This window comes from Hakea prostrata, chromosome 1 (assembly GCF_041222555.1).
Source record: "Hakea prostrata isolate BN-2017 chromosome 1, UWA_Hpros_2, whole genome shotgun sequence".
Lineage (NCBI taxonomy): Eukaryota > Viridiplantae > Streptophyta > Magnoliopsida > Proteales > Proteaceae > Hakea > Hakea prostrata.
In genome coordinates, this window is record NC_142600.1 from 45,704,577 (window position 1) to 45,721,644 (window position 17,068).

A 17,068-nucleotide genomic window follows, 5' to 3' on the forward strand; every position below is an offset into this window, starting at 1 on the left:
GAAAGAAAGAAAGAAAACAAGGTACTATAATACAACGAATGAGTAAATTGGCAATTTCTACAATCAACAAGTAGATTTTTTATTTTTTTTAATTTTTTTTTTTGGTAATCAATAAATCTGTAGACTGTCTTGACAATTCCTTAACCACCTCCAGCCTCTCTCACGCGTTTTTGCGGACTTCGTACATCTTTTCTGCCTTCCCCAGGGGTGCCTGGACTACGGGTAACGTGATTGGCTTCCTGGTTTTAAGATTTTAAACCTTATAAATATGGGTTGCTTTCTATAACCTCTTCAAACCATTAGCCAACATCGATTAACTTCGTAATTAAATTCCTTGGTCCTTATTACCATTGTTGTGCTTTGTTGTTTTGCCTATCACCTTTCTCTCCTCTTGACCACCATGTCTGAGAAGAACCACCACGGCCACCACTTTCACCACAAGGAGGAAAAACCCGCCGGAGAAATGAGCAAGCATGACTATGAGAAAGAAGTGAAACACCACAAACACTTGGAGCATGTGGGCAAGCTAGGTGCTGTAGCTGCTGTTGCTGTTGCTAAGGTAAATCTAATCATTGTCTTTGACTTCAATTGCTTTCTTATGTATAAATTCTTATGGCTTAATAATTAGGACCGGAGTTTATGCTTTGTGATTGATTAGGGAGGCGATAAGTTAATATTTTTGCTTAATTTTCTGTTTCAGCATGAGAAGCATAAGGCAAAGAAAGACCCAGAGAATGCTCATAGCCACAAGGTGAAAGAGGAGATTGCAGCAGCAGTTGCAGTGGGCAGTGTTGGATTTGCCATCCATGAGCACCATCAGAAGAAAGAAGCTAAAAAGGAAAAAGAATCAGCTTTTGGGGAGAAACACCATCTCTTCTGAAACTCAATTAGTTTTTCTCTAGTGCATCTCCACCCCCTTCCCTTTCGTTTTGATTTGCTTTCTGTTAGCGGAATCTATGTTGTAAGAAATGGGGTTAAGATATATATTAGCTGGTAGCCCCTTCAATTGGATTGATCTTTCTTTTTGTGGACTTCTAATTAAATAAATCTACCTTCGACGGACACCACCTTTTTTTTTTATTATTATTTTTGAGGGGGGGGGGGGGATTTTGATGTGTGGATTTCTGTATAAAATGTATGAAAATTTTCTGTATAAAACTGATTCCCCAAAATAATTCTCAGCTATTTTTCCTTTGACATTGTCATCAGTTTTCAACAGGTTTAGCAAATAAGAAAACTTAAGTTGTTTTTTTTTTTTTTTTTTAATCTACTAAGCTATCTATTAAATTAAAGAATTTGCAATAACAATAATTAAAAATTAATGATTAAGTTCTCACTGATTCTATCTACACGTTCTCGAACAACCTCCTCAGTAATTTAATATCAGTCAGCTTTTTTTTATGGTTGTGTCCATAGAATTGGTTCTAATTGTTGGGGCGGAGGGGCCATAGCCCCAAGATTTTTTGAAATTTTAAACTATACATATATTTTTTATTATTTTCTCACTTTACATGTGAAATACCACTATTTGGCTTACTCAAAAAATTTAAGATAAAGATAATGGGTATAAATATAATTCTTAATCATGGTTTTCATTAAATCTCTAGTTTTAAGGAATAAAATGTTAAATTCTAATTAAAAACTAACTTACAATCCATGAAATTCTCCCATATATTTTCATTCATATTTATTCTCTCATGAATCTTCTCTTTTATTCCTTTTTTTTTTTTCTCTTGTTTTGTCACACGTCTCACAAAATAGTGGAGTAGTTAGCAGACATTGGAATTTTCCTAAATCTTCTCCACAGGTTATCGGTATTCACTTTCTCTTTTTCAAATTATTCATCTTTCTCACACACTCACGATTTTTCTAGTATTCTTTTCACAAAGTATAATTTTTTTTTCCGCTGTTCTTTCTTTCTCCTAAATTTTGTATTCTATTAATAGCAATTTAAATCCTCGTTAGAATTCAGCTATTGATTTTATCATATCTAATCATAATCATTGATTTTTTTTTTTAATCCTAAATTTTTCTCCTAAAATTTCATTTCCTATTAATGGAAATCAGCTAAATCTTGTTTAGGATTCCTATTTTTATTTTTGAATCCTTAAACTTTCTCATAAAATTTCGATTCCTACTAATAGCAATTAAAATTTTTGTCTCACAATTGTAGCCGTTATTTTATTTTAATATGTTTTTTTATAATTTACTTATAATTGTGGGACCCACCGTGGGTCCATCATTGGCCCATGTATATTCCGCTCCCCCAACTTTCATTCCGGGCTCCGCCCCTGATTTTAATAAAAATTGAACTTATTGATGAGAATTGATTTTTTGTGTATGACAAGTTTTTTTAAGTACGACTCTAAAATGTTCACAACTGAAGCCATAAATTCTTTGACCCAAAACAAAGAGGCGGCATGACCAAGTATTCTATTTCGATAGTTGTCATGTTATTTTATAATGAGGTTGAAATATTCAAATGTGAACATGAATATGTTATTTGTTTTTAAATTTATCATATAATGTTCTTAAATAAGAAAGAGAGAGAATAGCTTTTGCAAATTGAAGGAGTTTCTTTCCATTGGATGGTTGCAGGATAAATGTTACATTACTTTCTGATATGGAGAGTTTATGATCAGACCGGGTTCATACCTGGTCCGACCCCCGACCCCGGTCGAGATGGAGAAAACCGAATCGCTCCCGAGCGAACCGGATCCAGAGGATGGCTTGCTGAAGAAGAAAGATTACTCGGCTGCAAGTGTGCCCTAATCTTACTTATGGATTAGGGTAATCACCCTGATGACAGCAGACTCAAACTGACGGCTGCGGATAATCATCATCAAAGGGATAACTATCGCATAACCTAACGGTTATCTCAGGAGTCCTCTACTAGCCCAAACTAGTAGAAGTCTATCGTTCAACGGATCTTACTAATGAGATCCAACGACTACCCGAAGAAGGCTCGAGTGCATCCAACGAAGGAGATTCGAAGGTACACTCTATATAAACCTCACTACCATACAAGGTGAGGGACGGATCAATCGATCAAGGAGAATACTATCTGAGACTCAGGTTCAGATCCATACTGATAGACCTAAACTATCAGCGTCCGGCTATCTAGATCACCTTTCCCGTTTCTTCATTCATTAGCTCTGTGCTTCTAGCAGAGCCGTTTGTGATTAAGTTCATCAACCGACTTAGCCTTCGGAGGTGGACTCCGACCCCAGCCGGTCGGGCCACATCTGACGCTTTTGTTTTGCAGGACACTACGTGGAGATCCAAGGGCTGAGCAGATTTTGGACGCATCATTTGGCGCCGTCTGTGGGAAAGACTTGAAAAAGCCATGGTGACTAGATCAGCAGCCGTTGCACAACGCAATTCCGGTGTTCAGATACCTGGGGTGAATAATCCAGATATTCCCCAGGAAAGCCAAAATCCTATCGAAGTGGATAAAGGCCAGGGAGGATGTAATCCTCCTGATACAATCCAAGATCAATTGGATCAGGTAAAGATTCAACTCTTGGAGGTGAGCCAAGCACTCCGCTTGCTCACCAGACGAGTGGTTTTACCACAAGAACCTGATCAACACGATTCGGGGAGACGTGCATTGCCACGTGACCAAAGAATGGCTGAAGACCGGAATGTTGATCAGAATGTCCGTGAAGGAGACCGAGGACTTCGGAGGATTGATGATCAACTAAGGCGAGGCGATCGGTTCGATAGACCGCAAGAGAGTACAACCGATTCAAATACAAAGTTGGATTCTGGGGTAAGAACCCACTCACCCACCGTCGAAGAACCGTTCGTGATGATCGAGCGATTCGTGGACGAGAGAAACGTTCGTGAAGGACGGGCTGTTCGTGATGATCGAGTAGCACGTGATGATCGTGTTAATCGAGGTCGTGATCATATTGCTGAGGATCACCCGACCCAGATTGGTCAAGAATTGGCCAAAATCAATGAGAAGTTAGGGCAATTGGCTAAGGGAAGAATAACTGAGGATATTTACTCAGTCATTCGGAAGACTCCTTTTGCTAAGCCAATCACGGGATATCGGTTTCCCCATAACTTCCGTTTGCCTACCTTCTCAACATTCGATGGCTCCGGAGATCCAACAGCTCATATTGGCTATTACCAACGAGACCATGACAGCTTTGTGTAATTCGATGAAATTTTATGCGGGTTTTTGGTTCATCTCTAATCGGAGCGGCACAAAAGTGGTTTTCTAACCTTCCCTCGGGAAGGATCAGAACTTTGACGAATTGGCACGCCAATTCATAGGGCGATTCCAGAGTGGGATACAAGTCAAGAAAACGGAAGAAACCTTGTTTATGTCAAACAGGGAAAGAACGAATCGATCGGAGAGTTTTCGAAAAGATTCAACAAAGTGACGATGGAGATAGAAAACTTGGATGAACAGTAGCCGTAACCGCTCTATTCACGGGACTCACAAATCGGAAACTCCTGGAGTTATTACTACATGATATACCCACGACTTATGCCGAGTTGGTACAGAGATGCCGAAGCAGGCTGAAGTCATGGAGATTCTAGATGCGCGCCAAGGGGATAATAAAGTCTCCAATAAGGAACAAAAGGCTACCGAGCAGAAGCAGAAGCCAAAGAAGAATGTTCGTGATCGGGTTGGAAGATCCCAACCTTGGCGCCAAAGATCCCCCGGCAGAAGTGAGTACACTCCATTGAATGCTCCTCGGGCCGATATTTTGAATATCCTCAAAAGAAAAAATATTTTGAAGTGGCCGCCTAAAATTCTTTTGAAACCCGGAGAGCAGCAGGATCGGGAAAAGTATTGCCGATTCCACAAGGACTATGGTCATTACACTAATGACTCGTCATCATCTCAAGGCAGATATTGAGAGATTGATATCTCAAGGACATCTCGTCCAGTTTTGTTAGCAGAAGAAGGGAGGAGCCACGCGGGCCACGTGCGGCTGCCCCTAAAAGGAATCGTTCGGTCAGTTCAGAACGATCAAGGGAGGCCCCGAAGTCCAAAAAAGGCAAGGAGGTGATTGAAGCTGCTACTCGGTCACCGATCCTTACCATCTTCGGGGGTCCAGAGCCTGAATCATTCCGGAGTTTAAAAACCAAATCCAAATTTGTTGGAGCCGGAGAGGTGCAAAAGCGGAAGAAGCTGAATGGTGAAGATTCTATCACCTTTAGCGAAGAAGACGAGAGAGATGTTTGTTTACCTCATGATGATGCTATAGTCATCAAGGTAGAGATTGCACGGCGGGAAGTGCATAGAGTATTGATTGATACAGGGTTTGCAGCTGACTTAATTTCTTACGAAGTGTATCAAAAATTGAAGGTGGATCAAGATTTGATGAAACCTTCATCAACACACCTATATGGCTTTGCAGGGTCATCTGCAGTGGCGGAAGGATCGGTTCAGTTGGATCTTTCCATTGGAAGTTTTCCCAAAGAAACAACTGTCCGAATCAACTTTCTGGTGGTTCGAGAACTACCAGCCTATAATATGATTCTTGGGCGACCATCTTTATCCAAGATAGGTGCTATTGTTTCGACAAAGCACCTGAAGATCAAATTCCCGACTGATATGGGAATCGGTCAAGTCTCCTCTGACCAAAAGATCTCTCGGCAGTGTTATGTTGCCTATTTAAAAGACAAGGAGGGTCCGAAGAAGGTTACTGCCCTCCCCATAGAAGTTCGAGATGATCGGGAAGAGACAGAGATGCAAAGGCCCGAATACAGAAAAGAAGAAATTTCTCTATTGAAAAGTATGAAGCCGTTCGGAATGAAGTTGAAAAACTTAAGAATTCTGGTTTCATAGAACCAATCGAGTGCCCAACTTGGTTGGCCAACGTGGTGATGGTGAAAAAAGCGAATGGGAAGTGGAGGATGTGTACAGACTACACGGATCTAAACAAAGCTTGCCCAAAAGATTGTTACCCGTTGCCTCAGATTGACCTCTTGATAGATGCTACTGCAGGGTATGAAACTTTAAGTTTCATGGATGCCTACTCGGGGTATAATCAGATCCTTATGAATAAGGAAGATGAGAAATATACGGCTTTTATGACTGATCGTGAAAGCTATTATTACAAGGTCATGCCTTTTGGCCTGAAGAATGCAGGAGCAACATATCAGAGGGCCGTCAACAAGATTTTCAAAGAGCTGATAGGAAAGAACGTTGAAGCATATGTTGACGCACATGCTGGTGAAAAGCTTTACAAAAGCAAATCACATTGCAGATTTAATCGAGGTTTTCAAGATCGAGGAAACATCAAATGAAGTTGAACCCCGAAAAATGTGCCTTCGGAGTCTCCTCGGGCAAATTCTTGGGTTTCATGGTATCACGAGAGGGGAATTGAGGCAAATCCCGCCAAAATACAAGCTCGATTGATATGGAGGCTCCCAAAACCGTTCGGGATGTACAATGTTTGACAGGAGAGTTGCTTCCTTAAATCGATTTATCTCCAAGTCCGGAGAAAAATGTTTGCCTTTCTTCAAGGCACTTAAAGACCTGAAGGGCGTAAGGAAGCAAAGTGGACTCGAAGAGTGCCGTAAAGCTTTTGAGGAATTAAAAGAAGCACTTGGACAACCACCGATCCTGTCCGTGCCAGAGAAGGGGGAAATATTACAGCTATATCTAGCGACATCCCTTTCCGCGGTCGGGCAAGACTTGTTCGGGAGAAAGATAAGAAACAAGTGGCCGATTTACTATGTAAGCCACATGTTGCTGGATGCGGAGACGAGATATTTGCAGATTGAAAAGTGTGCTCTGCTCTCATGATGGCCGCCAGAAGCTAAGGCCATATTTTCGTGCTCATCCAATTGAGGTATTTACAACTTTTCCTCTTAGTAAAGTTCTTAACAAACCTGATTTGTCCGGAAGGATGGTATCCCGGTCGGTTGAGCTAAGTGAGTTCCAAGTGAGCTTTAAGCCCAGGACTGCAATCAAGGCTTAGGCATTAGCCGACTTTATAGTAGAAACTATCGCACCAAGTGGAACTCACCATTGAAGATCCCATTATACCAACCACTTGGGAGGTATATGTCGATGGTTCGAGTAATAAAGATGGAGCAAAGCGCTGGAATTCTATTAAAAAGTCCGGCGGGATTCATTATTCGATATGCTTTGAGATTCGCATTTGATGCGAGTAATAACGAAGGAGTACGAGGCCCTAATAGCAGGACTTCGGTTGTCAAAGGCATTAGCTATTGCAGATGTTACTATTTATAGTGACTCTCACTTATAGTCAACCAAGTCCAGGGGGAGTATGGCATTAAAGAACCACGCTTGCAAAAATATCGGGAGATAGTGCGGGCATTTCAGAACCAATTTCGGAATTTGAAGATATCTCGGATTTCGAGGAATGAAAATTCAGTGGCAGATGAGCTATCCCTACTAGCCAATGCCAAGGAAAAGAATCTAGACCCTTCGGTCTACATTGAAGAGGTAACTTTTCCAAGTTATCATGAGAAAGAAATTTCTTATATTGAAGCAGTAACGTTGCTGGATGGATCCAATAATTGAATATCTAAGAGATGACAAGTTACCGGAGGATCCAAAGAGAAGCAAGGTTGATCAAGATTCGATCAGCTAGATTTGTCATTCGGAATGGGAGACTATATAAAAGATCTTATGCTGGGCCCCTTATGAGATGTATAGGCCCCGAAGGAGCAAACTCAGCTTTGGCTGAGGTTCATGAAGGAATTTGTGGCGCTCACATGGGTGGCAGAGCCCCGGCCCACAAAATTCTAAGACTGGGGTTATATTGGCCTAAGATCCAAGAAGTCGCTATGGACTACGTTCGTCGATGTAGTAATCGACAAATTCATGCTACAAGATATCGAGGCCCCGGCGGAGACTATGACTTCAATTCTAAATCCCATTCCCTTTGCAATGTGGGGAATTGATATCATGGGCAAATTCACCAAGGCATCGGGCGGATGGGAATATCGATAGTAGCAATTGATTACTTCACAAAATGGGTAGAAGCCGCATTACACCGGTGACAATTACCGAGAAAAAGTGGAGAAATTTGTGCTTGAATCAATCATATATCGCTTTGGGATTCCAAAGATAATTGTCACTCGACCATGGTACTCGGTTCGACTGTCCACAATTTGAGCAATTCTGTGGAACATATATGATCGAGCATCGTATGTCCTCGGTGGCATACCCCCAAAGTAATGGCCAGGTAGAGGTTACTAACCGAACGCTACCGGAAGGAATAAAGAGAAGACTCGAAGTCGACAAAGCTTCTTGGGTCGAAGAACTATATAATGTACTGTGGGCTTATAGAACTACGGTTCGAACACCTACAGGAGAAACTCCATTCAAGTTGGCATATGGATCCGAAGCATTGGCACCAGTGGAGATAATGGCAGGGACGTTAAGGGATCGTGAGTTCGAGGAAAAAGCAAATGAACAAGGACTGCTTGATAGTCTTGATTTGTTGGATGAAGTTCGGGCAAAGGCAATAGCACGAACTCAACATTATCAAAGAAGGATAGCGTCTCATTATAATACTCGAGTGAAGAATCGTCGGTACTTAGCCGGAGATTTGGTGTTGAGAAACACCCTAGCTTCCGACCCGCACGTCACCAAAGAAAGTTGGACCCTTCCCCGGGAAGGACCTTATATGGTTGTGAAACCGGTCGGGTTCAGGAGCTTACAAGCTGAAGAACATTGATTCCCAGAAAGAATTGGATCGTTCGTGGAATGCTAGGCATCTCAAAAAGTTTTATTCTTGAAGATGATTTCAATTTTGTTCGTGATGTAATCATTTTCAACTCAATCAATGCAATTTTTGGTTTTCAACAAACTATCTTTTGATTGGGGGGCATCATACACCACATTCAAGAACACATTCAAGAACAAGATCCAACTATAAGGCATCGGATGAAAATTCGTGTGGGTCCTTCAACACTTCAACACTTATGGAAAATCTTTCGAACTTTCTTAAGTCGGGGCATCGGATGAAAATCCGAGTGAGTTCCTTTTGCAAGGCGTCGGTTTAATACCTGAGTGAGTTCCTTCGAGACTTATTGAATTTTTGAATTATCCTGAAGTATAAGGCATCGGTTTAAAACCCGAGTGAGTTCCTTCTCAGACTTATTGTATTTCTCCGGAAATCCTTAAGTATAAGGCATCGGTTTAAAACCCGAGTGAGTTCCTTCTCAGACTTATTGTATTTCTCCGAAAATCCTTAAGTGTAGGCATTGTTTCGCATAACTAAGACCTAATGCAACGACGATTCAAGTGGCTAGCAAAGTTCAAGATAAAGTAATTTCTTATTTCTTCGAAGATCCAAAGAGGCCAGTATCAAAACAATTACAAGAGCTGGATACAATCTCTCGATCAAAGAAGAAAGTCATTACAGGTGACTGTTAACAAGTTATACAAGATCGACGCGACTTTGCTAGAACAAACATATGAGTCAACCATTGGTGAGGAAAAGAAGAAATGAGGATTACAAAAATATTTCAATATTCATAAAATCCTCTGCAATTTCATACTCTTTGCCCAGCTTGTCTAGGAGAAGAATGGTCCTCGACCAAACTCGCATTCGGCACTAGCTCGTCATAATTGACTTCTTCCAGCGGAGAATAAACAGGAGAATCTTCCAGATATTGCATAATATCCGGATCGGAAGGTGGAGGATCAATCTTATCCTTGGTCCAATCGGGAGGAGAAATACCCAGGTTGGTAAATACTTCAGGATGGCAAACAAAGACCGTAGGGAGTCGTATCAAAATGAGGATCTTTCCTTAATATTGATTCCCATACTTCGTTCTCACCATCCCGAGACGCCTGCAAATTATAAGCATTCAAAGCATATCAACAAAAGGCTTCTTGTGTAAATACTTGAAGACGCAGGCTCTGCGAACATCAGTTGGAAGAGATTCGGGCAAAGGAACGACGGCTTGCCTTTCGGGTAATGTTTCAGATCCTTTAGCTCCTGACTTTCCAAATGTTTGTTCCAGTCGCCGGATCTTCTCCCTGGCATCATCCAAATCTGACCGAAGACGACCAATCATCGAATTCTTTTCTCCCCGCCACCTCCCAAGCTAGATTCCGAAGGCGAGCAATCTCAACATCTTTAGCTTCAGAGATTCCCCGAAGCCTAGAAACTTCATTGCTCAACCTATCGAGTCTAGTAACCGCTTCCACTTGGTTGTGGAAGTTACCAAAGAAGACTCCCGCAAACAACTTTCGAGTTAGCGAGGAGTAGAAAAGTAATTTTTCAAAATTAGAGGAAAATGAAGAAAGACTTACATCACCAAGTGACTTCGTAAAGACTTCATCCGGAAGTTTGGGAAAGAACCTGCGCTCTCGAAGTCATTCGAGCAGCAAGACACCATTCCAACGCTCTGTCAAACTCGTTTGACACTAATTCAGGCGAAGGATGAGAAGGATGAGCTACATCAAGAGAAGGACGAACTACACCAAGAGAAGGATGAGCTTCATCACTTGTCATCCGACGACGCTTCCTGGTAGCAAAATCCTCCAACTCAGAAGGAGGGGAGGAGGATGCCAAACAAGAACTGGAGTTAGAAATAGGAGCAGCACCTGCTGGGGCCACACCTTCATCAGACGCCAACATAGTTGCCTCAGATGCCCGAAGGAGACTCTTCGGGGGTGCACCGACAGGCTCACCAACAGGCTCACCAGCAGGATTGCCGCCGGGACCATCGGCAACGGAGTGATCAAGATCTTCCTGGGAAAGACGAGCGGTCACTTCGGGCAAAGGAGGTGCAGGGACAACATCAACAGAAGCTGCAGGAATCTGACTTGAAGATTCACCGCCAACAGTCGCCTTACGCTTGGAGGATTCACTAGCTGAAACCACCGCACTGGCCCCAATCACCACCGACGGAACGCTATTCTTGCGAGATTTTGCTCTGATAAAGTCTGGGTTGATCTTGGGAGCCACTATACAAAAAAAAAAAAAAAAAAAAAAACGAGCAGCCGTATCAGTACAGAAATAAACGACAGCAACAATGGGGAAACCCTAGTTTTCTAAAGCATCTGACAGACCAAAAAACTAAACCCCAAGTATAACTACTGTGCAGTTTACTATTGGGGGAAAAGGGGAAGGAGATGAGAAATCTAAAACTCACTTGTTCAGAAATGGATAGAGCTGTCGTCGAAGTACGAGGAATACGGAGGCAGGCCGAAGGACGAAAGGTTGCTTTGGCACTTTAGCAAATCTATCTTGCAGAAGTCAAGATAGATGGAGGGTACCCACGAAGGCTTTAAATAGCCTCAGGTATAAGACGACGGTTGAAGGCTAAGGACAACCGACGACCTAGCTCGAAACGACGCTTCGAAATCCGTAAAAAGCAAGATCAACGGTCGAAGGGATGCCACATGGGAACATGTGGAAGCGAGCACCTGGTGCAGAGAAACCTCCAATCGTCGCACTGCCATTAAAAGAATGGAGGTATTTCCGATTCATTGGAAACAGTGAATGGTACACAAAAGCAGGAAAATGCTTGAACTTCGCAGAAGGGAAACGTGCGGACTTTGCAATAAATGAAGTAGTGGGGAAGATTAACGCATCTTCCCGAAACGCATCTTCACAATATTTCTACAAGATCATTATTCGGCGAGGAATGAAGAGTTAAGTGATAAGTTTTATCATTAATACTTTGATATTCAAGGCAATACTTCGGCAAGAGATGGGGAAATTTTGAGGCCAACATGAGTAAAGAAATGTCTATTCATTAAAATGAGGGTACATCTTTACAAAGGAACAACACCCTAAGCCTTTTCTTCATTGTTGCCCGAGGGACCCCGGGTCGGGATGACTTTTCTCGAGATCCCGAGAAGAGCCTTCCTCAAGAATGCCATCGGCTGAATCCTCTACAAAGCAACAACTTGAGACTCGGCTTGTGATTTCTCCTCTGGAAGTGCCGGCTCGTCATCTAGATATGCCTCATATTGAGGGTCAGCTGGAAAAGGATCATCTACTCCCTGGGCCCGGTCCGGGAGATCCATACCAACTTTCCCGAAGACCTCCGGGTGGCATACCTCACGAAAAGGAGCAAGGTCGAAGTCGGGGATCGTTCCAAGGATCTGCTCCCAAACGTCGTTCGCCCCCATGCGATAAGCCCGAATATTGTAGAAACCTAGCAATTCGGAGAAAGGTACGCTGTCCGGGTATTTCCGGATACACTCCTTCCGAAGGTTTGGCTTTATATGCTCGGGCTTGCTAGGGATTGCCAACTTCGGATGTTCTTCGAGATCCCTACTCTTAATTTCAAGGCTGTCACCAAACAACGTGGCAGCCTGCCTTTTGCTTCCCGGCCTCGCGCTCGGCAGCAGAGACACGAATTCTTGAAGCTTCAAGGGCTTCCTTGAGGGAGGTCACTTCTTCCTCATGCTTTTTCTCGCAGCTCTACAGTAGCTGCAGTCACTGGTCTATTTCGGAATTGGCCTTGGCCAATTTCTCTTCACAAGTTTGCAAAGCAAGGAGCGAGTGCGACGGCCAACACGGCTCAAAGCTTCCATGTGTTGATAAAAGCTCAACACAGCATTCCTAGGAAGACAGAAGATATCAGAAGAAGTCATAAGAAATTATGAAAACATAAATAAGCAAGAAGACCGTTACCTTGTAGATTGACTAACAAGGGAGGTGTCATCCAGGGCTTCAAACTCCCGGCGATCGAAGGAGCAAGACCGAGAGAGCTCCACTCTGCAGCTTTCTCGAGATCCCGAGTGACCCCGTCGGTCATCTTCGGGGTCCACGGGGGAGGAAGACTTCCTCACCATCCGTTGAAGCTTTGGATTTTTTGTTGGAGGGAGCATCAATTATGTCATGCCTCCTCTTGGTTCGGACGGAGGAGGAAACGGTGGCCCTCTCCACCATTGGTTTCTTCCCTTTACCCGAAACATCAGCTACATGCCTGATATTCCTGATACCCCTATAAGAGGGGTCGGGAGAGGGAAGAGAAGCCTCTTGATCTGCAGTCAAGACCCTGGGCGATCGTTGTTCGGCTGTCACAACGGCTCTAGCGGCCTTCACCCACAGGCTTTCAGGGTTCGTTCTGGGAGGCACTGCAAAGGAGAAGGACAAGAATCAGAATTCAAGACATATCACTTCAGTCAAATCAAAGGATGATGGTTAGAAGCTCACAATGAGCCAAGCCCCAGTACTGAAGGATGGAGTTATACTCCATTTCATATCCATGTATCTCTTGATACCACGGAATGGATTTGATCTTCAAGATGGCCGCCTCGTCTTCTTTGGATAAGGGAAGGCCCCGATTACTTTCGGACGAAGAAGTAAACCTCCTCCAGGTGGTCGGGAAGTTAAGATCTGATGGAAGCGCTCGACAGAAAAAATATCGTTCGCGCCATCTTTTTTGGTTAGAAGGGCAAGTTCCTTTGGCGAGGATGCTGCCCCTCCAATCAAGTTCAGCCCTATTGCGTTTGGAAAGAAAGACCCATCCGGGAGGATGGGAGATAGAAAGAACATGAAAATGTACAAAAAGAGAAAGAGATGGCGTGATGCCAAGCTCAAAACACAAACCCAAGAAGCCGACGATGAGACGCCAGCTATTGGGGAGGAGCATTCCGGGACAAATGTTCCAGTGATTCAAAACTGCGGAAAATAAAGGATTAAAAAAGGGAAAGCGAACCCCACTTTCCAGTGTATCTATGTACAGAGAAAATTCACCCGAAAGGGATGAATCAACCCTCTCATCAGGGTGGGGAGCCCTAACCTGATATGAGGAAGGAAGGTCAAAATGTTGAACAGCGGAAAGAAGAGTTTCTCCATTATAAATGGAGGGAACAGAGCCAGGCCCACCATTGGACCCGGAGGTTTGAGGTTGCCTAGAGGAATCAACGATCTTGGAAGATCCAGACTCGACAAGAATAGGAGAAGTTTCGGTTTTTCTTTCAAAACCTTTTTGAGAAACTTCAGCGAACTCCTGCCAGAGGACGGTTAGGGTTTTGTTATCACTATCCGACTGTTCGGGAGCAGGAGAAGCAAAAGCATCACCGCTATCACCAACATGGGGTACTAAAGAAGCCCTATCGTCTGCCATTACTCGTTTCAAGAAACTACAAAAAGAAAAGATCAGTAAACTTACTGATTCAGTGAGAAGGAAGCTTGAGAGCAGGAAGGCGCGAAGCAGACGACAAAGGTTCAAATTCCAGACAGGAAGAATGAAACCTACGAAGACAACGAACCGCTTTTAAAACTCCCGCACGAGTGTTCGGGAATCTGAACGATCGAGATTGATTCAAAATCAACGATCAAGATTGAAAGACGTTTTGAAAGTTTGAACTCACGAATCCGAAATAGGCGTTCGGAAACCGTCGCTTGGATGACGTGAGCCACGATAGATCAACTACAACGGAGACATGTGGCCTTACACTCACAACGCTCGAGGAAAAGTGACCACCGCATTAAATGTGATATGACATTTAATGAAGCACGCAGAGATCATCACCGACGACGAACCCGATTAAAAACCAAGCTCTCGGGATCGACCGAACGCTTGGTCTCGGGGGCTCGTGATATGGAGAGTTTATGATCAGACCGGGTTCATACCTGGTCCGACCCCCGACCCCGGTCGAGATGGAGAAAACCGAATCGCTCCCGAGCGAACCGGATCCAGAGGATGGCTTGCTGAAGAAGAAAGATTACTCGGCTGCAAGCGTGCCCTAATCTTACTTATGAATTAGGGTAATCACCCTGATGACAGCAGACTCAAACTGACGGCTGCGGATAATCATCATCAAAGGGATAACTATCGCATAACCTAACGGTTATCTCAGGAGTCCTCTACTAGCCCACACGAGCAGAAGTCTATCGTTCAACGGATCTTAATAATGAGATCCAACGACTACCCGAAGAAGGCTCGAGTGCATCCAACGAAGGAGATTCGAAGGTACACTCTATATAAACCTCACTACCATACAAGGTGAGGGACGGATCAATCGATCAAGGAGAATACTATCTGAGACTCGGGTTCAGATCCATACTGATAGACCTAAACTATCAGCGTCCTGCTATCTAGATCACCTTTCCCGTTTCTTCATTCATTAGCTCTGTGCTTCTAGCAGAGCCGTTTGTGATTAAGTTCATCAACTGACTTAGCCTTCGGAGGTGGACTCCCGACCCCAGCGGTCGGGCCACATCTGACGCTTTTGTTTTGCAGGACACTACGTGGAGATCCAAGGGCTGAGCAGATTTTGGACGCATCACTTTCAAAGATGTATACTTGTAACACTTTAGAACATTATATATATAAAAAGCTTATATTTAATGAAATAAAAAAAAAAAAAAACTTTCTCTCATAAAAGGAGAAAAAAAGAAGAATAACAAACAAAGTTAGACGGAAGCAATTCTTGAGAACGCAAATAGACACTAACAACTAGTAATATTTTTTTTGAAGTTGATTTGTTCCTCATTTGGGATATAGAGAAGATTAGAAATGACAACCCATTTCCTATTAAAAATATAGTCATTATGGGTGTCCGCAAAGTATACACAAAAAGACGAGATTTACGTAATTCATTTGAAGGCAACCAACGTCCACGGCCGAGCAGAGATTGTGTGTCACTCTAAGGAGAACAGATATAATAACCCTAGCCATTTTCTAGTCTCTCAATCTATTGAGAGACTATGAATATAAATAGTTATAAGTGAAAATCTCAAATCCATTTATACACTAAAAACGCCCAAAACAGCAAGAGGGGACCTCCTGACAGCTTGGGGCTCAAAACTAGTCATTTGAAAGGATTCAAATTTCTGAATAGACCTATTGCCCATGGTTAACGTAAAAGGCCATCTAAACAAGTTTTGGCCCCAAAACTTGCTTAAGAACATTTCACATGGTAAAACGTTAGTCTTCGGCAGTACATTTTTTTTTTGGCTCAAATTCAGCAGTACATTTATATTGGTATCTTTTAGATTTTGCATTTCAAATTAGAATGAAAATAATGAAAAAAGTAAAACGTACAGAATTAACTTAATGCAAAACTAAATGATTATATCTGGAATTCAAGTGGGATGGAAACTGATTTTTTTTTTCTCAAGAAAACTAATGTAGAAATGCCATCGTATAGGAAATAATCAATAAATATATTTAATTTATTTTGTAATATAACGGTCAAATTATATCTTTACAAATGATTTTGGAACTAATTTTCACAATGAATTAATCTTACAGTCCCGATTGTTTGATTGATTGCTTACTATACTGATGATTCTAAGCATGATTTAAGCATTCTAATCATATGGTCAAGTGGTTGTTGACGAATCTTCGAATTTTGATGTTGTTATCTTTTGGTTTTGCAAAATGGTTGTCCTAAGGAATCGTCTCGTTGGTTCCGGAAGCACCGACAATGAAGAGGTACCCGCTGGTGGTTCTAACCAGCAGACTCAAGAGAATAGTCATACCACCAATGACATTCCTGGTGCTCCCGATATTGAAAGTTTCCAAGACATTGCCAGCGTCATGAGTAATATGATGCAGCAGCAGGCCAATTAGTTCAACCAGATGATGACAGGTTTCATGACCCTTCACAATGAGACTCGCACTGGTGTGAATGGGAACCCTAATGCTGCATTCTCGAATGTAGATAGGTTTGCTAGAACTCCGCATACCCGACTAATGGAGAGTTTCTTAAAGCTGCAAGTGTCTTCTTTCTCTAGTATCACGAAGGATGCTCTATTTTCAAATAAATGGCTGCGGGAATTAGAGAAAGCCTTCCGGAATTTGCAATGCTCTGACGCCCAGAAAGTTCTATTTGCCAAGCATAAGCTTCAGCACGAAGCTGATGCATGGTGGATTTCCACCTAGCCTATTCTTGAGGATCTGCATACCCGTGTTGTCTCTTGGGATTTGTTCAAGGAAGCTTTTTGTAAGAACTACTTCCCGAAGCGGTAATGGATGCCAAAGAAGCCGAGTTCATGGCTCTTGTGCAAGGATCTATGTCTGTGCTGGACTATCAGCAAAAGTTTGAAGAACTCTTTTTCTTTGCTCCTGATTCCATCAAGCCCAATAACGCTAAGGCAAATAAGTTCTTTAAAAGTTTGCATCCAGCAATCAAAGTGTT

General features: G+C 42.7%; 1 protein-coding gene across 1 annotated transcript; it reads left to right on the top strand.

The window, feature by feature from the left end:
* Nucleotides 1–204: 204 nt before the first annotated feature.
* On the top strand, nucleotides 205–1,087 carry LOC149029035 (uncharacterized). Its single transcript, XM_089149717.1, has 2 exons — nucleotides 205–559; nucleotides 701–1,087. Exons 1-2 carry the CDS (start codon nucleotides 401–403, stop codon nucleotides 878–880), a joined length of 339 nt encoding a protein of 112 aa, XP_089005843.1. The 5' UTR covers nucleotides 205–400; the 3' UTR covers nucleotides 881–1,087.
* Nucleotides 1,088–17,068: the final 15,981 nt, after the last annotated feature.